Here is a 22755-nt window from a genome sequence, read left to right on the forward strand (position 1 = left end):
TTAATTGGGTTGCCTCTTTCCCGCCTTTCATCCTTCCAGTGCCTCCTCCATCCCCACTAATCCCCAAGTCTGGTTTCCCCAAGTCCTAAACATTCTGTGGGCCTCGTGTGAAATGATCAGTAGTCAGTCTTTGTGTGTGTCTGAGACTACAAAACAGCCAACTCATGGTTCAGCCTAATGATCTAGCCAGAGCCATTTTCTCTTGTTTGTTACTAATAACCTTAATACACTTCCAATGCATCTCACATGTACATTATAACCCAATAGTGTAATTTACCTGAGTCTGTCTTGCCAACACCACTGTATTTCCAATACTTCTAAAGTCCTTTGTAATGTTATTTTTATGATTCTTGGGTTGCCCTCATGTGTTTTTCTCTTATTGTGCCAGGGAGCAGGAAGCATCTATTCATGAATTAATTTATGCAACAATCATTAATAATCACTGAACATAATCTATGTGTCAGATTTGGTTTCAGGTTCTAGGTTTACAACGTGAACAAAACAGGACTCTATAGGTGGCCTATATCCAATGCTTTATGGACCGAGAAGGCCCTGAGAAAGTAAGGTGATTTCACTGGGTCCCCTAGTGGGCCAGTGGCAGAGTTGGGGCTGTGGTCCCATCCATGCCTTTTCTCAAACATCTATTCAATTGCCATGTGCTAAATTGTGTAGTAGATGCTGGAAACACAAGATAAATAAGGAGTGACCTCGAATGAGAATCATAGAATTGGGAATGTTCACTGTTGTGGGGATGGGATGTGACCATTCCCAAAACCCAGCATTACAGGACAGAAGCCAACAGGCCACTTTTCCCAGTCACATCATTCACGCCACTAGCACTTTGGCTTTTGAAGACTCCTATTGAAAAACAGTGGCACAGTGAGCTTCCTCAATGGAATATTTTTGCTTGAAGTTATACCTTAAACCCGGTTGACCAGTTGGTTCTGTTTTTCTCTATATACTTGTTTTGTTGCTTTGATGTTATATACGGACATCAAACTCTTGACTAAATGTGCAGTACACATGATATCAGTGCTCAGTGTCCCCACCTCACTTCCTTGGCCACCGCCCTCTGTCCTCTCTGCCCTTGAACTTCCACCCTGCTCTCACTGATCTCGCTCTTCCAGGTCCCTCATGGGGATTAAATAAATCAGAATCGATCCTGGCACCTTTCTGTTGAAATTGGTTCCTGTGCTTCACCCATTGGGAATGTTTACATTTAAAACTATATATAACCTTGGGGGAAGATGCTACAGGAATAATTCCTTTTGTTGGACTCTCACAGCCTGGAACAAGTAGGCAATACACAGGGGATTGCTACACCTTCCTGGGGCTCCTCGTGCTTGTCACACAAGTGTCTCTCTGTCTTCCACCTTTGAAGGGGTCTGGATGCAGACAGTGGCTTCTTGGAACACCAGGATAGGAACAAAGGGAAGATGCACACATGGGTGATGTGAAATTTTATTCTTCACTAAATGAACCACCACCCCTTGATTTAAAGATTTCCTCTGTTTTCTGTAGTCTAATTTTATTTCAAATGAAGAAATTAGTGTTACACCCATGCTTGAGGACCAGCCAAACTGCATGACTTCACATTGCCTTTAGAGCAGGATTGAATTACATAACTTCTTAGCTTGTTTGCTCCCAACTTCCTGAGATTTGGGATTTTTATATATGATTCAGAATGGAGATTTGGGCCTGAGAGGGTTTCCAACGTTAGGGCTGGCCAGACCTTGGTGATGCCAGCTGAGTAACACATCTGTGTTCTTTCAGTGGGGCTGGCATCTATAGGGGAGAAAAATCCCATGTGGGAGAGAAAGCCTGAGAGATTATATTGGGCCTTTTTCTTTACTCTAATTTTTTGCCTTTCTGTTTAATTATATCTGTTCTCTTAGGCCGAATGATTTTCCTAGTTTTGATCACACAGCACAAAATCTCTCTCAGTACATTCTGTTCCTTTTACAAGGTCTCTGCCCTATTACAGGAACACACTCATGTCTTCTCCAAACAGCCATTACTTGCTGAAATAAAGAAACCAACTACAAAATATTTCAGGGAAACAAAGATTCAATCAGGGGAAAACCTTTAAGTAATCCTTTCATTTAAAAAAGGTAACTAAAAAGCATTCCTTGCAGATAAAACAAGGAGGTATTAAAAAAAAATAAAAGAAGAGCATTGTCTTTGCAATTTTTAGGTAAAGTTGTTCATATATGTTGATACAATTCCCTACTATGTATATTAATGATTTCTCCAATCTCATAGGATCTAGTTATTATGTTCCAGAAAATGTATAAAAATAACATTTCCACTATTGTCTCCCACTAGGAATGTTAGTAAAACCAGGGTCTTATTTTTCTTTGTTCAGCACAAAGGATGTGGTTGCAGAGATAAGGAGAGGGCTAGAGAAAAAAAACGGAGATTTAGTAGACAAAAAAGAGATGGGATCTAGCTTTTGCTAGAATCACAAGGTAATAGTCTTTTATGTAAACAAAAGCACATAATGTTCATAGCTAAAGCCCAGAGACAGGTTTGCCATGATGCTCTTGAAGCTCATATACCCCAACTTTTCACTTTTATGGGTCCCCTTTAAGGGTCTGAATCTAATTTTGTATTTGCAACTTTGATTCTTTTTTTTTTAAGCCATGTCCGCCTCCCTGACACACACCTTATATAAGTTTCAGAAGCACAAAGCGTACCTCCATTCTAAGGCCTGATTTTGAAAGGAGCTCTGCTCAGTTGGTTCCCAGATAGAAAAGCAAAGTCATCTCAAACCAGTGACTCAAATGAGCATAGTGAGTGTTTGGCTTTTTCTTTTTTTCTCCCCTAAAAATGGGAGAAAAGATTGTCAGAGGTACATTAATGAAGATTCCTATGGGCTGAAAACCTTTAATACAATAGTCCAACTTTCCTAGAAGTAGGTAGTGCTTTCCCTCTTAGTAGGGTATTGCTCATATGTAACTATCAATTTCATCAAGGGCTTTGCCAATGGGGCTTATGTAATATTTGTATTTTCATTACTACATTGGTCAGTCTGTGCCAAATGTAGGGTTGAACCTTATAGAATTGCCAATAGTCAACAAATTTTGCCCTATAAACATAGCAGTTTTATAGGGTACTAATATTATTCAGTCATGTGTTCATTACAAAAACAAAAGCTGGTAACATAGTTTATGGGAATATCTTAACTGTTGTTTCTAAACAGAGCTGCTTGCAAATTCTACACCAGAGCTGTCTAATAAAAATGTGAGCCCACATTTATAATTTTCAAATTTCTAGTAACCATATTAAATAAATGAAACAAACAGGTAAAATTAATTTTAATGATATACTTTATTTAATCCCATATATCCAAAATAGTATTATTTAGACAATCAATATAAAAATCATTACTGAGACAGTTTACATTTTACATTCTTTTTTTTTTTTTTATGGTACTAAGTCTTCGAAATCTGGTGTGTATTTTACTTATCCGGCATAGCTCAACTCAGAATAGCCATATTTCAGTTGCTCAATAGCCACATGTGGCTAGTAGCTAATGTAATGAACAATGAAGTTCTAGAACTTCCACTTACAAACTCAGTGATCTTGGACAAGTCGTTTACCCATTCTCACTTCTCTATAAAATGGAATTATATAAAAAAACTGGCATCATAGGATTAAATGTGAGATTAAATAGATTCACAGAGAACAGTGTCTGGTGGATGCTTAGCATTCTGCAGTTATGGTTATCATGTTAGGGTTATCATATTATCATGTTAGGGAGTGGGTCATTCAATTAGCCACTGTGTCTCTTTTATGTTGAATTTTAGTTGATGGACTTAAGGCTTAAAATGCATATCTCCCCTGTAGTTTAAACAATTTCTGGTCAGTCCTGTAACCACAAGGTTAACTTGTAGAGTTACAGAATATTCTCAGGAATAACTGATGGCTCGATCAATTTGCAAGATAAAGGTCTGGAGGTTCCACATATTTAGGATCAAGATGGAGAAGTATGGGCCCAGGTTATGGTCTAGAAGTAGAAAGCTCATTACAATAGGATTGCCAAGAAACTAAAAACAGAACAAGCTGGGAAACAGTGAAGTGAAGACTATCATTTACTATCACTGACCACAACCAAACACTAAGCAAAGTACTTTTCACTTAACAACAAGGGCACATAATGAACAGGCAGAACTCTGGAGGGCAGGTATTCTCAACTTTGAATCTCTATGATCCTGTGATACTCTCCTATGCCCACTCATCAGTGAAACGCGATGTGGGCTGGGGTGATAGGCTCGGGACTGGCCACGCTGCACAGGAGCATGAACTGAGTGGTTCAGAGTGAAACATGTCCTCTCCCTGTCAGTTGACGATAAAAGATCAAACACAAATGAGATCTTAGAAAAGGAAACCATTTTTCTATTCTGCCTCAACACTTGCATTGATGGCTTATTTCTATGTGATGTTTAGACAACACAACAGGCACACACTAGTTCTTGCTTTAGATAAAGCAAGACACCCAGATTGAGTCACGACTACTCTTTTTATTAGTTCTATTTATTAAGAGACTGGCAGTACACTTGAGTCTGTTCTTGTAGGTAACAGCCAAGGAAATTGGAGGGAGTAAGGTTCTTTTTTTCCCCCTTCTTTTTGGTGCACTGGTAAGGGTAAAACTGAGAGAGGAGTAGCTGCTCCCAAAACAACCATCCCCAAAGAGCACGTGACTCTTGTTATATCTGGCAGGCTCAGCAACTATCCAAGTTATAGGGCTACAGGGGATACTGTCTAGACCAGTTCTTTTGGCCTTAGGGTTGGCAGAACATAGAACCAGAAAGCCAAAGCATGGTGCAAACAGCTCTCTGCATTTTTTTCTGGTAGACAATCAAGCTGGATGGAAACTCAACCTCAAACAATTACCAAATAGCAATAAACAAGAGAATGAAAAGACTGCACAGGACTTTCTTCAGCCCTTGATAGACATGCCCTGGCTCTTGGGCTATGAAGCATGACCTTTCTGAAGTGACTATCCTTAAGAGAAAAGTGCAAAGGGGGCAATTTGAAAGGTGGTGTGACTTTTCCACCTTGAGAATATTCTGGTTGCCTCACAGGTGTTTTCTAGGCTCAGTGATGGCACTGATAGGAAAAAGACATCAACATATAATTGAAATAATTTATTTACCACTAGAGCACCACAAAAACAGACATACATTGTGTTAAAATACAGCGTAATTGGTCATCAAAATACAAACAACTATTCTTATATTCCATTTTTTTAAAACCATGCCAACCATAAAATTGTACTGCTGCTTAACACATAAAAACTGCTACCCCACACCCATTCTAACCCCAATTACCCCACCACCACCCTCCCCTACCATGGCAATATTTACTTATGGGAAATAAAGACCTTAGAGAACCCCCAAATTTAAAAAAAAAAGATTCAAGAAATCTTAAAATAGAGAATTTAAAATATAATCAGTGCATTCATGAGGAAAGACAAAATAATACAAAACAAAATGTCATCCTATCTGAGAGGAAAATACCTGCAGAAATAAAAGTGATTTAAACAGAATTAATAGAAACGTGGAAGACAAAAAAAAATAATAATAATCAACACGCACTCAAATCTGGGATTGGGTTACATCCAACACAAGGGTTGTTTAGCTGGCTTTTCCAGTTTTCAAACTTGTGAATCCAATCCTTCACTTTAATTAATGGTCAGGAAATTCCAAAAAAGAAGTACACCATATCAAACAACTTCACTTTGGATTCACACCTCACTATGTGGCTGTTTAGGTGAAACTGCAAATATTCCATTGTTTTACTTATTAATTTTTATCTTGAAGCTAAATAAGTGACAAGTGACAAATTGACATATCCTACAAACCCCAATGTGAGGATCCTCCCCTGCAATGGTGTGCAAATTATTTATGAAAGCAAGGTAAACTCTAGCCTCAGACAGAGATAACTCTCACCCAGAAGAAAGAAATAATTTTTTGATCATAGGAGAACTTGGCTTGTGCCTTTTCAAAACCTTCAAAAAACATTTCTAAAAACCTTAACCTCAGTGAAATAAACAAAATGACTTGTGCTGACCTGGACTTTTTCCCCCTTTGAAAAATCAACTAAAATGTGTATTTTTCAATTTTCCCCTGAACACTAAAAACCTGATTAAAGGAATAGATGTTTCCTATGAACTGTCTACTTTTTTTACCAACAATAGAATGATGTGAAAAAACTCATTAAACCAAGGTAGAGAAATTTTTCTTAACTCAGTTACCAAGATTCTGAGTTTTCATCAGATCCTTAAGCTCTTGCTAAAACTAAAACAATTCTATGTATCGATAACATTTCCCATTTTCCTAACGTAGCAGTTTTTTAACGTCTGACTTGATCAATGATGATGAATGAAAGAAGACCACTGAACTCGAATCTATCCTTTTTGTAAAAGAAAAAAAAAAAGAGGACAAGTTGGCCCAGGTAGCTTATGTCATTGTAATGGACAATACACAAAGCACAAGTAGAGAAAATACTATAAAAAATGTATTTGTAGTGCAAGTCAAAATATAGGGGCTTTATTCAAAAGTACTGGCCAGCTAAAGCAAACATACAATTGTGAGTGATCATTAAAAAGAGCCCAAATTTAAGTCCAATCTAAATCATAGTTGACATTATTACAGAATATAAAAAATATGGTAAAAATTTACACATTACACATAAAGTAGTTAATGTTTTCATTTAATAGTTTGCAAAGGAGATCTGCAGATGTGTTTTCAATTATGCTGGCTTCTATACCCATCGATTTTAATAATATAGGTATGGTTACATATACCAAAACAAAGAAAAAAACCTATAGCACAGCCATATAGCAATACTTTAAGGTCCAAAGTTTGATCAGTACATATCAAAACATTTCAACATTTCACTGGTTTACTACACTGACAAAGAACCACTTATAATTAAAAAGGAAAAAAAAAAATCTTACAGACTTATTCTGACTGAAAGTTTCTTTTATTAACAGGCTTTTTTAGTTTTGGGACCTTACAAGAAGCTTCCTTAGGCAGTTGGTACATAACATGTGTTTTCAGGGTCTTTATCTTAATGCAGATTTACTTGGTCATATAATAACTCACTTGGGTTTTCATCCCATTAATATGACCTCTTTTTTTCTGGCTCGTTTGAGTTCAAGTTCCTTAAGCCATCCATGAGTTTCTGGCAAAGTATTTGGTCTCCACTTTGTACACCTGTTTTATTTTCCAAGGGCAATGAAACGTTCATTATATAGTAACACACAATAAATAACTCACTGGTAGCTCAAAGAGTAAGACTGGGAAGGATGCCTATGGCATAGCAATTCAGAAAAATCAAGTGAGGCGTGGGATAGGAACGGTACGTACAGCAACTCCACTTACTGGGATTTTCCTGTTTTTTTTTGTTTGTTTGTTTGTTGTTTGTTTGTTCACATAATTAACACTAACAAATTCTTCCAGTGTTTATTTTTTCCTTAAAAAAAAAAAAAAAGATTTTGCTTCTTGTCTCTCTCTCACTTACAAAGTAGGTGAAATGTAGAATAAGGCCTTCGACTTTTTTTGTTTCAGATGCCAGTTTTAACAAACAGAACACAGACCTCCGAAGTGTTTGAACTTAGTACCGCTTTTTCGAAAATTTTTGAACACCGATGAACCAAGGCTCTCTCATGTTTTCCTGTCACAAACATCATCATTGTTGTCATTGTCATCATCACTGTGATTTTCATCTTGCCAGTTGCCCAAGAATCTTAGCTGCATTTGCAAGACTTCACGATCATATTAGAAAGATGTTCAATCTTGGGGGTTTTGCCAATGTAGTAGAGAATGGTTAGCGGGTCTAAATCTTGGGGCACGCAGCATGGAGCAGCAGATGCTTCTGGATTTATGCTATTATATATACTAAGGATCTGAAAGAACACAGGACAGGGGAGATGGCATAGGAAAAGAGCAAAAAAAAAAATATGCAATTATTTTTTTTTTAAAGAACCATTCCATACTGATATCAGTCACAGTACTAAGTGAGCAATTTAAATCATTTTTGGTTTGTAATTCCCTTTTCTTAACTCTAAATTATGGTCAAATTGGGACATTGGGATGTGTCTTTAGCAATCACCAAATTCAAATTCACCCTTTTTCCACACAGAATGCTTTTTTGTTTTTTTCATACATCTCAAACAAATGATTTTATAAAAATCAGATTGGGGCAGGGGCAATATTTGTAACCCTAACAATATCTGTACCTCCATAATATGATGAAATAAAAGGGAAAAAAAAAATCAGATTGGACAAAATTGCTCATTCAACAGATTTTCCCCATTTTTCCAATTAGTCTTTACTCTGATCACAACTTCCCAGGCCCTTGCAAAACTCGATCCTCTTAGTATTTAGTCTTGTTTATATTCTGCTCTGTAAATGAAGTTGTTTCATGAGTATATATTTTCAATTCCCATCTAGATGAAGAATTCCCTCAAGGTCAGGGATTCTATAGTGTTTGTTTTGTTTTGACCTTATAGCCCTAGTAAGTCTTCGCTGGAAAAAATAAGATTCGTGTGCTATGTGAAGAAATGAATATCTGGATATATAGAAGAATGAAATATTTTATTGAAGCTCTCATCAGAGCTTTCATTTACCCCTAGGTATAGAAAAAGACACCTGTCTGCAGTGTGAAATCTTCCTATATTAAGTGTCATCTCAGGCCAATTTAATGTCACCTAAATTTGTATTAGAAAAAGTCTTGTCTTTTACCATGACTTCATAAACCCAACAATGCTAAGAATGACATAAAAAGCAATTTCTATTCTTAATTATTCACTTTCTTACATTTTGCTTAAAACAACAATAATAATCACCGTCATCAACCCTCCTTTAATCAATCTTCCATGGGATAAATGGGAGTAGCTGAGTTGGAGGAGTGAATAGCAAACCCTAAACCAGAATGAAGAGAAAGTTCTAGAGTTAATCCTGTACCTTTCACCCCATTCTCTACCAGAGGGGTGTGTGACTTTGACTAATGGAAATATGTAGGTTCCCTGCTGATGATACAGGGACATTTCCAAGGATGCCATTAATGTGTTAGTCAAACAGCAAGTGACCTTTTCCTCGAGATTCACTGGGATTTTTTCAGCCGAAGACAGAAGATCTGTTCAGCACAGCAACACTGACTACTTTATTAAGCTACCTCTGGCTTTTTGGGTAACTGTCCAAACCACATATTTGTGACCATGACAGTTATTCTTCCTCTCTCCTTGAAAAACAAGCATGGTCTCAGCCTTCACACACTCCCTCTGTGTATCAGAGGGGAGAATTATGTTTCTTCTTGGCAACAGGGCCTTGCCCACATTACAGCTACTGCTGCCGTGGCCCAGATGAGGCAGCCTGGCCAGAGAGCTCAGACAAAGGGACAGGCATGAGCAAGCTTCCCTCACATGGCCAAGCACATGGTCACCCCAGAGTGCCAAAGTCTACAGGGGAGTCAGGAAAACAGTTGAAGGAAGGGGAGCCATATTTGTCCATTTAAATTCCAGCATACGCAGGCATTTATAAATAAAAGCACTTCATATTCCACTAACACGTGATTTTTCACATGAGCTACAGAGGAACTGTTTTAATACAGATTGTCCAAAATAATTGATAACCCTGAAACTCTTGAATCCAGCTGAATGCATTATGTGATCTTTTTGGCAGCAGATTCATTTTCCTACCCTGCAGTGAGGGCAATTTTTCTAATGCCTCTTTAATAGGGAGATTTACAGAGGCATAAATAGCAGAATAGAAACCCCAATGCGTAGCCACATTTTAGGAATTAAACCCACTAAGACAGAGCAAATGGAGACCTGGTTATAAAACAAGGAGGCCTGCATTCCAAGCATTGTTTTGCCACTAATTTTCTGTTTCATCTTGGGCATCATGTACATGATCTATGCCCCCATTTATTTCAAAAAAATGAAAGATTTGGACAAGATAACTTATGAAGTCCTTTCCATCTCTAAAATCCTGCATTATGAGCCATCCGGATGAAGCATATGAACAAATATCATTATTACATAGAAAAAATCTTCACTAATTGGGGCTGGGAGCTCGTAACACGCAGTCTAGGACCTGCCTTCTGAGCTAGCCCTCTACTCTTATTGAAGGAACTTGATAAAATTGTCAAATTCTTATTTACTTCTGGTTACTGTTCATAACTTAGACATCCTAAATTTCAAGTCATTTTCACGTATACCATCTTTTTGTATTTCATATCAACCCTTGAGTTCGGCGTTATTATTTTAACGATAATTTAAAATACAGATGTTCCTTTTTTACCGATAAGAAATTGAGGTTCAGAGAAGTTGAATTACTTTCTAATTGTCATACGCTAGTAAATCACTTTGCCAAAACATCAACTGAAGTCCCAATGTCCTTTCTAATGCGACAGTAGCTGATGGAGGGGATAACAGACACTTTTATTAGATGGAGACCTGGGTGCCTTCACCCTTCAGTTGTATATGACAGTGTGTGACATATTGATTCAAAAGGTTTTGTTTTGTTTTTTGCTACCTAGTTATGATTATAGCTTTGAAGAATGGAGACAGAAGCTCAGCAAGGTGGCTTATGCCTGTAGTCTTAGCACTCTGGGAGGCCAAGATGGGAGGACCCCTTGAGGCCAGGAGTTTGAAACCAATCTGAGCAAGAGCGAGACCCCATCACTACAAAAAGTAGAAAAATTAGCCAGTCATGTTGGCAAATGCTTATAATCCCAGCTATTCCGAAGGCTAAGGCAGTAGGATCACTTGAGCCCAGGAGTTTAAGGTTGTAGTGAGCTATGAAGACACCACTGCACTCTAGCCCAAGCAACAGAAAGAGACCTTGTTTCAAAAAACAAACAAAAAGAATGGAGACAAAGAGCAGGCTGGGACTGGAGGAGATGAAGAGAGGTTGGTCAATGGGTCCAAAAATACAGTTAGATAGAAGAATTAAGTTCTAGAATTTAATAGCATAGTAGGGTGACTATAGCTAACAATAACTTATTGTGTATGTCAAAGTAGTTAGAACAGAAGCTGTAAAATGCTGTCAACACAAAGAAATGACAAATGTTTGAGGTGATGAATATTCTAATTACCCTGATTTAACTGTTACATGTTGCACGGCTATATCAAAATATCACATGCACCCCATAAATTATTCTGTTTCAAAAATTATTTTTTTTTACAAAAGAACAGGAAATAAAGAAAAAAATTAAACAAAACTTCCCTCAAGCTGCCTATAATCTAATCGGGAAGGCAAGACCTATTGTTGCAAATTGATCACTGTTACCTTCTGATTTCACCAGCAGCCTAAATTATTCTTCCCCATCTAAAAGGATTTCTCCAGCACCCATACATGTGTGATGGTAAAAGGGCAACGGGCTTAACTGCAATTCATTTGGAAATACGATCGGCAGGTGTACATTGGTAACCTGAGAATAAAAGCAGCAAATGAACCCAGCACGTACCTTACTGTGCTGAGTGTCTGAGCTCCATAAATAGGGGCATGCTCCCGCACAGAAGTTAGCATGGTACCCCCTAGGTTCATGTATCCATTTCCAGCCAAGATCTTTCTTGAAATCAATGTATAGTGGACGTAGGCAGCAATTTTCCTGCACATTTCTGTTAAAAATAAATAAAGAGCAGTGGAGATTTTAAAGCTGATTTACCACGCCACCCCACCCCCGCCTCACCCCACACCAGAAAAATGACTCATTCATTTATTCAACAAATATCTAATGAGCAAATATCATGAACCAGATCTTAATGGTTTTACTGTCATCTCAAGTGGCTTTCATGATGGGGTGTTGGGGTGATTTGCTGGGCTTCCTTCCCTTATCAGTCCTCTGCCCTGACTCCCTTGTCTGTGATCTAGAAAGCCAAACCTCTGCCCTGAAATGACTAGATACAAGCAGAGAACGGCTGGGAGGGACCAAAGCCTTTTCCAGTCAACGCTGGGCAGGGCTGCCATCCAGCCCCACTTGCCCTTTCAAAGATAAGATGAATAAAGGACAATGGCAATTTTCAAAGAATCATTTTCCTTTGAGACTAGATCCTTTCTTTCACTGCATGTTCCTTTCTTTGGAATGAGCCAGAGATTAGGATGCGTGGAGTCTTGCTGAGTGCAACCACTGGCTCTGGCCACCAAAACCTGCCACTTTGCTCGTGACCTCTGACACTTTGAGCACTTTATCAGTGAGGACCCTGTGCTGCCCTACGACTCTCAAAATAAAGAAAAAGAGGAACCACAGAAGAACATTCACACTGTCCCTCTATGAACTCCAGTGGCAATGGGAAATAAAGTCTTCCTGCCCTGTTCTCTTGCTTCTCTCCCATTCTGTAGCTAAAGACACGGTAGATGGCATTCTTCTGCTGTCTCATCTCTGCTACTGTGGAAAAGGTACACCCGTGGGCCTCTGTAGTGGGGGAGGAAGCCTTCATATAGCTGCTGGGTCTTCCTTAGTTAAAGAGTTGCCATCAGGCACCTCAAATAAACATATTTGTTCTGGGGAGCAGAGAGCTCATTTTCTTCTCTTGCACCAAAGCACTTTAGAGGGATTTGGGGGGAAAAAAATCAGGGGACTAGTTTTCTCCCTTCACTGTTGGTTCATTGCTAAAGAGCTGATGAACACAGCACAACAATCACTGCTTTAAGCCTCTGGGAAGAATGACATTATGAGACACAAGAGCTATCCTGTACCATACCTGGCCTTAAACAATGAGTTCCATTCATTCAGGTCATTATGTGGTAGAAGAAAAGGAAAAAGGCAGTACAAGAGTTAACAGATGCAATGGCTTTATTTTTACTTCCTTTACCTAAAGCAATAGGCTGCATCCAAAGCACGCTTCTTCCGCCGGTTGTGACTCTGATGTGACTCAAGTCTGTAGGAGGGCAATAACATTAGCAGGAGATGTGGGGTCTTCCCACTGTTTTTTTTCCTAGTGGACTTTATAGTTTTCTGATCACCACTGGTATATGTGGAGGTGCCATCAATACCTTGAAAAAATGCATTTGGGTAATAAACATTTAGCTTTACCTTCATCAAATATCATCAGCCATATTTTCTTTTCTTTTGTATATTTTGTCACAAATAGCAGTGATGACCACCACAGCGGCATCAGCTAGCTCTGGTTGTTCGCCGGGGAAATACACATGGCACAGCGGGACTACCGCAGGGGACAGCCAACGCTTCTAAATGGGGCTCTTGTCAGAAGGCAGTTCGGTGTCAAAGGCAGGGCTGTGGGTTATGAAAGTCACTACAGAAGAAGTCCGTGACCTATAGTCCAAGGGCAACCTAGGTAGTTTATTTTAGTCACTGCTCAGTTTAGGCTGTGCTCAGACCCTCAACAACCGAACACATGGCAATAGATCATGCCTTGTTACCCACTGGTTCACACTCTTCCTAAGACGTCTAAACTCAAAAGACTTTCCTAACGAACATAAACTGAGACTTAGCTAAATGGCAGTGCATTAGGTTCAAGTGAAACAGAAGTCACCCTTACCTAATGCTATTTTGGGAAGCTGGGAAGAAAGGGGTTTTTCATGTATTTTATGGCATCCTTGACACTTTCCTGATTTCATCTGAGATTCAGAAACTTGAGCTCCCCTAAGCATGCTCAAGAGACTGCCAGTTTAAGCATTTAATCTCCACACTCCAGAGAATTCCCGACTAGGTTAGAGACTTAAATAAATCTCTAGGCCTTGGGGAGTATTTTTCCATGAGTGAGGGCCACTGTAGCCTTCTCAAAGTAGATGGAGGTCCCTGGTGATGTTAGCAGGGCAGGGAAATCAGCTCCCTGACCGGGCATTGCAGGCCCATGAGGCACCAGCATATGGGCACAGACTTTCCTCTTGCCTCTTGTCACCCAACGAGTCCGTATCTCACACCTGAAGTGACCTGTAGTACCCTTGGCATCTCCTCATTCTCCATGCCTTTTGGTTAATTCACTTAAAGGTGTGCATGGGGAAAATTAAAACTTTTTAAATGTGTTTATAGAAAAGCATAAAAGTCTGATACGGAAGCCACCATTGGGTACAGGCTAGAAAAGGTGGAATGTTCCCATACAAGGAAGGTTAGTTATGGAAGCCATGGAACAAGGGGATTCCTTTCCTCTGTGAAATATGGTTGTCAGTTCCTGCCATCTGGTTTGGGGAATTTTCAATGGATTTCCTTGAATGCATGCTATCTTCTTCTATAATTCAGTATAGATGGAAAGTTGGTTTGCTAAAATGAACAATAAAGGTCTCAATTGACTATTTAATAGTTTGGAGGGTTAATGAGTCAGTCAGTTAGTATTGACAGAGTCATCACTGGGTACCTTGCAGTATAAACTGGGAATCCATTCCTTTCTTCCAATCCTTTTTCCCTTCATATATATATATATATATATATATATATATTTTTTTTTTTTTTTTCTGAGACACAGTCTCGCATTGTTGCCCAGGCTAGAGTGAGTGCTGTGGTGTCAGCCTAGCTCACAGCCACCTCAAACTCCTGGGCTCAAGCAATCCTACTGCCTCAGCCTCCAGAGTAGCTGGGAATACAGGCATACGCCACCATGCCCAGCTAATTTTTTCTATATATACTAGTTGGCCAATTAATTTCTTTCTATTTATAGTAGAGACGGGGTCTCGCTCTTGCTCAGGATGCTTTCGAACTCCTGACCTCGAGCAATCCACCCGCCTTGGCCTCCCAGAGTGCTAGGATTACAGGCGTGAGCCACCGCACCCGGCCTCCCTTCATATATCTTTACCCTGTCATATCACCGTCCAAACAACTGTCCTCAGGCCTCATCAAACAATCCCATTTTCACAAGCAAACTGGTTTGATCCCCCATGACATTATCAATACAGGCCCTTCCCTTCCCCGTCTCATCCGACCAAGTTCAGTTACCTGCAAATCTTGCTTCTAGTTCTTCGCTTTTATTTGGGATGATGTAATTATTTGATGGTACAAAAGTGCAGCAGGGACAGTGTAAACTTATTTTAAATCCCAGGTTCCTGTCTGGAAAACATTAAGTCAAGGAGGTCATTGGTATGTGTGTCTGTACCTTTAAATCTGCAATCAATTTACAGTCACTTAAGGCTACTGAACATCTACGGAGGAAAAAAGAGAGTGATTTGTAACCTTTATGGTGAAGCCATTCGTGAACAGCATCAGTCACATCAAAGGAGAGCCACTCGCCCTCTGCTCTCGTTTTCACGACTTTGCTGTCGATGTAGCGCTGGGTTGGAGATGTTAAATCTTTGGATTTGAGAATCTAGAGGGGGAAAGAGCAAGAGGATAAAGCTCAGTTGGCACACTCACGGCATGACTAAGCCAAAACCTTTAACAGTATTCCTATTCATTATCTAAATTTAGCTCCACTGTAGTATATCCATGCATTGTTGTCTCAATAGCATGGCCACATGCATAAAAACATAACACCAGGCCATTTGCCATGAAAAATAGAGCTAGTAAATCAGCGGCAGGTTATGATAAAGGTGACAGGAACCATAAAGCCAAGTGTCTGAAAGAAAGCGACAGTAATTATTTTGCTTTGCTGACATAAGCTTTGCAAGATTTGCAGCCATAAATTCTATGCTATCAAGTTAATGGTCTTGTTGTTCTGCTTCTCTCCTTATTTAATTTGGGGAGCTGGGGTACAGGGAGGGACAGGAAGAGAGGTCCAGTTCAGAGGACCCTGCTCACCCTCCAAGGCTCTGAATTATGAATCTCTTTTTGATAAAAAGAGAACGATCCTAACCTTGGTTCCTTAATCCACTGGCTTTAAAATATGTGCCACTCCTCAGCTTTTGAGATAAGCTGGGATTTTTTACTCTCGATGTGACTTGTCGTGATTTATAAAGATGTCCATATCCTGCAGACTAAGAATGAATTTGGGCAGGAGCAGTCTGGCATGGTGTAAAGAAAAGTGTCTCAAAGCAAAGCACCCTACACACTGAGACTTCAGAAAGAAACATTTATTTCAAGTAAGTAAAGAGCAACTGTATTATGTTCTTGTGTTTCTATAAGAAGTGAACATTTTAGGTGGCTTTTTAAAAATTCTATATTGAGACAATAGTGTTTTATGAACCAAACCACAAACCTAAATCTCCAAATCCCTATCCAAACCCAATCCTGCCTTTCCTCTGTATTTGGGGGCTCAAGTCCTGTCATTTTATACTGCCCTTCCTGATATTAAGTCTAACTGTTTTGTGGTCATTTTATACATATGAGTTTGGTCTCTCCAACAAATTCATAAACTTCCCCAGGTCAGAGATCATGTCTTCGATTTGATATCATTTCAAAGCACAGCATTGACTTGAATGCATGTCTAATTAAATGATTATTTGAATATCTAGAAGATTTATTAACTCTCCTTCAAAGCTTGTAAAACAAAAATGCATAATCTTCTCATTGATTTTAACATGTACTTTCCTTCTGTGTGCACATGATTTGTTTCAGGTAATTTGGCAATAAACACTTCTTGAAATATTTGGCATGATAGTAGATTTTTTTTTCTGGATTAAGTACAGAAAAGGAAAGAGATTCATACAACCGGATTCTTGAGGGCCCTCCTGAATTTTAGACAGAGGCTATTTTACAGACCCACTCCTATGATTCAAAGTATGGCACCTTTTAGTTCTTGCGAGAATGTAGAAGTAATCATGATTCTATGATAGGTAAGAAATGCTCTTTGTGAATTAAAGAAAGCAAATAGACATGACTTGGGGGCTGGGCACTCTGGGTTCTGGGCTTGCCACACACTATTTCCTTTAATGTAATGCTTAAAACATTCCTGTAGGGCAGATTAAGGAAATTGAAACTCAGGGAAGTTAAGTAACTTTTCCTAGGCCTCCTAGTGAACAAGGATGGAGAGGGTATTCACAGCCACCCCAAGTCATCTTCCCACTTCAGTGTTGGATTTTTGAAAGCCAAAAAAGTTGTGGGAGTCAGAATTGGATCATGAGTCACCCTTCACCCTTTCCAGATGGAATTAAGAAAATATTCAATGATAGAGGCAAAGATTTTTAAATAAGATGAAAACAAATATCAGTACAAGATGAAACTATGACATGGTAGAATGCATACACAATGAGTGCTGACATAGAGCTATAACTTTAAAGATATAGCTTCACAGCAGTCAGTCCTCTGGGAATCAAACCTTGCCTTGAAGATACTCCTAGTTGGGCAAATAAGACACCACTTATCCAATTCAGAATAAATGGTACCATTAACCTAATATGGGATAACAATGATAAAAAATAATGGTTGAGAAGTTTTCAGGCATTTCCATCTGCCTCATTGGCTAAAAATTAATAACAATGACAGTACTCATTTTTCTGTCCTCCAATTCTTCCCCTAGCTGATGTTCTGTAATGATGCTATATTACGTAATGCTCTGCATATCTGCCATGCTGCCAATCAACACAGTGTCTACCCTATTCATCTTCATATAGCTAACCCCTAGACACACCACCTAGAACAAAACATTGCTTTCATTGTTGAATTAACTATATATGCTATAGATGGCGTATATCAAATGTCTATGGCATCTCTATACACACACATATGTATGTATATTCAGTCTCCCTGAACATACAGAATCTTTAAAAAAAAAAAAAATCATGACTGTATTAACCAAATGGCCAGGAAAAACACAGACTGTCAAATCTATGGAAATTCTTTGCCTTATAGAAAAGGAGTAAATCTAGATTATCTTGCTTTAAAAGGAGACCAAAGGGAAGCAAAGAGACTTTGAGGCTTTTTCTCTTTTATTAATAAATCTTACTTCAGCGGTCCCCAAACTTTTTGGCACCAGGGACCGGTTTCACAGAAGACCATTTTTCCAGGGATGGGGAGGGAGTGGGGTGAGATGGAATTCATGGGGTGCTGCGAGACCCAGTTCCTAACAGGACCAGGCTGAGCCCAGGCAGGGAAGTTGGGGGGACTACAGCACTACAGGACTTAGAGATAAGAGTTTTCTCATCCACAGAGCACTGGTGAGCTCAGACAATGGACAACTTTATTCTCTCACTTGGGTAAAAGGTCCTTTATATCTTTTTACTAGTTTAACACATTGACTGCCACACTAGAAAAAAATTTTTTTTCTTGGAACAACAGTGTTTTATTACAAAAATAGGAAAAAAAAAAACTTCTAAAACAAAACAATCCTTTCTAATTTAATGAAAAATTTGTTATTTTTTATTGTTTTCTGTGAGTGAGTTATATGTAATTTGAAAAATGGTTCACGTGACTCCCAAGGTGAAGAGACGTATGAGTTACATATGCTTCACAAGGCCCCCGGCTCAACGCTAGCGTGAGTTAAATATAACTCACACGGCAGTTAATGTGTTAAGATTGAAGAATAGGGCGCCCATAGCCACCCAAGAAAGATAGTTAGCTACATAATTCTGAAACGGAGAAGTGACTTGGTCTTGTGGTGTTGTTGTCTCAAACTTTATGGTCAAGGAGTTCTTAAACCCACTTGTTACGATTTAACTCCATTCTTCTTATCCAATCCTTACTGGAAACAGGAAACAGCTGCTTTCCATCGTTCAGAGAACATCCTTCATATTCTTGGAGACTATTATTAAGTCCCTCTCAGTGTGCCTCCTTGTTCTCTCTAAGCTAAACAAACTTGGTTCCTTAGGCCATGTTTAGAGGGGCAATCTCCCTAACCTTTAATCACCTGGATCACTAACAAGGATGATGCTATATAAAAGTAGTCCTCCTACCACTTCATGATTTCACTTCAGAACCATCTAGAAAACCTTCTAATCACATCTTAAAGTTTTGACTCTTCACTCGAAATGTAGCTTCTTCCTATGAATAGACACAACTTCCCTGCTCCCTGTTTATCTCCCGTTTCTCACCCACACTAATTTGAGCTGTAAGAGAAGGCCAGTGAAATTGACCTGCTGCTGGTGTTCTTAGTATTTTCTTAAATTGAAGAGTCTGCATAAAAAGTTTGATCAGATTAGTCCACTTCCCATTCTATTTCAGCCTTTGCTGTCTGCCATTCTCCAACCTCTGAACAATATGTGTATTGAATGTTAACAGTTGGGGCTATGCAGCTGTTGTGTTTTTTTCTAGATCCACCAGTCATTTCCTTCTAGATTTCTTTATGAATCTTATTACGGCAAAGATAATTTTGTTGAATAGTAGAAGCTCTCTTAACAGGGCTCCACCTAACTGGCCAGGTTAGCCAGTATTCAAGATTCATTCTGTGTTCTGTAATATGTATGAGCCGATGCCCACAGCACACTGAGGATTCTTGCTGGAAAGTTACTCTCCAAGCACTTCTGATCTTACCAGTTGAGCTGTATGTTTAGAAAACATCAACTGTATACATTTTAAAACCTGTTTATGACACTTGGACTTGCTACTGCAATTATACAAATTATTTAAACAGTTAAGAAACTGATGGAATACAGGACTCAAAGAGGATGTTTCTTCTGCTTCTTCTGTAAGAACCAAGTTGAATGTCTTGCAAAGTCTTCATAAAGATGAGTTGCTACAAGAAGGAAAGATTTGGGGAAAACAGTTTGGAAGTTCCTCAAAAAGGTAAACATAAAATTACCATGTGATCAAGAAATTCTAATCCTAGGTATATACCCCAAAGAACTGAAAGTAGGGACTCCAACAGATACTTGTACATCAACGCTCATAGCAAGATTATTCACAATAGCCAAAAGGTGGCAGAAACCTGTGTCCGCCAACAGATGAATGCATAAACAAAATGTAATATATTCATACTGTGGAATATTTCTCAGCCATAAAAAGAATAAAATTCAGAGGCACATGCTACAACATGGATGAACCTTGAAGCCAGTCACAAAAAGGCAAATCTTGTATGAGTCCACTGACATGAGGTACCTCGAATAGGCAAATTCATAGAGATAGAAAACAGAATAGAGGTGACCTGAGACTGCATGCAGAGAGTAATGGGGAGTTATAGTTAAATGGGTACAGAGTTTCTGTATGGGATTTAAAAAAATGTCCTGAAAATAAATAATAGCGATAGCTGTACAATATTGTGAATGTATTTAATGCCACTGAATTGTATACTTAAAGAATGGTTAAAAGGTAATTTTTATGTTCTGTATATTTTACCACAATAAATTTTTTTTCTAATTTTAGATGTGAGAGAGATAGCTATAAAAAATAATATAAAAATCTAGAAGAATCTTGCACTCAAGTTGCTCAGCCATTGTTCTTAAACTCTCACTACTTCAAAGAAAGTAAAAGTTAGAAATCATAGATGATGTTTAGATGTGGTTTATGTAAAAAAATATGACATGGATTGGCAACTGGCAAAGTCATGTGAAAGAAAAGTTCTTGGCCATTCCTAAAGAACTCAGCCTCTGCATGTGAATTTGTGTGTATGTGTTTGTGTGTGTACAGACACGCATACACATACATTTGTTGTAAGTTAAAAAAATGTAAGCTTTGCATCTTTCTCTCTCTTATGTTTTTACAATCCCCTGCCTTAACTGATTTTTTTTCTTTAAATAACTGATCAACAATTGAATTAAAAAGGAGGGCTTCTAATGTATTGAACATGAGATTTAGCTGTCTCTAGCTTAACAACCACCCACAGTGATGTTTGAATACCACCTTCATTACATTACTGGTGTATATACATTATACATAATATGTCCAAAATACCCACATATCGCCTTTAGCAAGACTCTAAGCTCTCTACTGAATTACAAAACTCCCTACACAAAAGCATCCATTCATTTCTCTGCCATTGGAAAGCAGCCAACCAGGGAGTGGATAAAGGTGAAAGTCAATGATGTTACCCAATAGTTTGAGGGGGAAAAAAACAAGTGGAAGTCTAGATGCAAAATTATAGCCAGAGAAAATCTTATTCTTTAAAGAATAAGGCTGTAAATCAACTCAGGATTTGGCTTAGACACTAAGAGTGACATCTCTTACACTCCTATGAGACACTGCAAAGAGTTATAAGAAAGTATTGAGAATCCAATGTTACTTTCCATATTCAGACATCAACAGACCTACAGGAAAACCAATGGACCGATTCAATCAGAGTTCTTCCAGAGGAAAGGGAATTTAACTATAGGGCTATAGAGAAAAACTGACACCAGGTTAACTAGTGTGGACCCATCTTAATTTTCAAATGCATTCAATGCTTTTACTACTCTAATTGCATTTTATGTTGAAATGTATTTAAATGTGTTAAATGTTTGCAGTGACTCTCAAGGAGTGATTAACAAATGCATCAAACATTCACTCTGCTGGCTCTGAGCATGATTCTCTCAGCTCTGCTTGACCCCATGTCATTAACTTAAGTATTTTGAAACACTAGCATTGGAAAGGCACTTAGAACCATCTGCTTCAACCCAATACAATTCATTCTCTAACATCTCTCTGTCTAAAGACATCTCATGACAGTGACACTAATACTTTATGAGAAAGGTCATCCCACTTTGGTACAATTCATATTGTTGGGATTCATCTTTATCTTGGACTTAAAATTTCCATCAATAATCTTTGTTAGTAGTACCACTGTCTCATATTTGTACAGTCATTGGAGATTTTCAAATATTTAAACATTTTTCCTTCCATGTTCTTTAGTCTTCACAAAATGTCTATGGAGTGAATATCATAGCCTTCATGATCTACATTCTATAGCTAAATGAAAAGAAGCCTGAAGCACTTAGTTGTGTTACCAAAGCCTTCTAGGAAGATCCTGGACTGCTGTCTTGCCTTCCTTATACCACCGGAGAAGGCTTTCCAATATTGTATTTTGCTGTCTTGGAGCAAGATGTAAAATTCTTTCTTCTCCATGTCAGACCCCACTCACAAGAGGTGGCTTCTCTCGAATGCTCCTTTCAGGACAAGGTTCAAGGTGCTTCATCATCCTTGTCAAGCCCTTTTTCAATGTCACTCTTAAAATTAGTTCCCCAACAAACTCCAGATATGGTCTAGCAAAATATGGAGAATGAGTTGAATATGGAGAGGGGAGTAGCTACTGCTTCCCTGTTCTGGTCACTACTTTTAATGCAAACTACTTTGGGCAGCAGCCACATCGTATATTGAGTCATAGTAAATTTTTTGTAAAATAAAACCTTTGTTCTTATACGCAAACTATTGTTAAGTCAGATTTTCCATGCCAAATCCTTTCTGGAATAAGGTGGAATAAAAAGAAAGAAAGAAAGGAAAGTAAGAAGGGAGGGCGGGTTGGTCTTTCTAGCCCAAGTGGTCTCCAGCGTTTGCCTGCATCAGAAACATCTGGAAGGCTCATTAACACAGACTGCTGAGCCCTCTCCCCAGAGTTTCTGATTTAATAGGATGAGGTTGAGGCCCAAGAATTTGCATTTCTAACATGTTCTCGGGTGATGCAGAAGCCCCTAACCAGGGACAATGCTGACAACCATTGCTGTAGTCTATGTTTATATAATTCATTTTTTGAACATAAATGCAAATAATTGCACATGCATATATCTGTTAATTAAGAACTTTATTATTTGATCCAGGTTTTAGCCTTTTGGAATCTCTCTGAGTCTTAAGTTTGCTCTTCCAAGTAGAAGCTATTTTTCCAAGCCATATAGTACCAGTAACAGTGCATCCAATGTCTTCATCAAGCTGGTGATAACAATGTCATATATCACAGGGCCAAACCCAGAACTTGTTGCTGGATTCTTAGTTACTTCCTTCCTGGTTGGCCATTTGTTTAATTAACACTCTGTGGTATGCTGTATATGGCAGAAAAAAAAGTGGAATCTCACT

At 38.6% G+C, this 22755-nt stretch overlaps 1 protein-coding gene across 3 annotated transcripts in view; it reads right to left on the reverse strand.

Moving 5' to 3' along the window:
- Positions 1-3326: 3326 nt before the first annotated feature.
- TGFB2 (transforming growth factor beta 2) overlaps positions 3327-22755 on the reverse strand; it is an 86793-nt gene continuing 67364 nt past the window's right edge. For 2 of the 3 annotated variants that reach the window (XM_012759871.2, XM_012759872.2), the window contains 5 exons: positions 15142-15274; positions 14908-15018; positions 12830-13010; positions 11482-11635; positions 3327-7915 (listed from right to left, as the gene is read on the reverse strand). In XM_012759871.2, the coding sequence (XP_012615325.1) occupies positions 7757-7915; positions 11482-11635; positions 12830-13010; positions 14908-15018; positions 15142-15274 (738 nt within the window). In that variant the 3' untranslated portion in view covers positions 3327-7756. The remainder of the gene's footprint in view (positions 7916-11481; positions 11636-12829; positions 13011-14907; positions 15019-15141; positions 15275-22755) is intronic. The other variant, XM_012759873.2, reaches the window with a different exon arrangement.

Source organism: Microcebus murinus, chromosome 23 (assembly GCF_040939455.1).
Source record: "Microcebus murinus isolate Inina chromosome 23, M.murinus_Inina_mat1.0, whole genome shotgun sequence".
NCBI classification, from domain to species: domain Eukaryota; kingdom Metazoa; phylum Chordata; class Mammalia; order Primates; family Cheirogaleidae; genus Microcebus; species Microcebus murinus.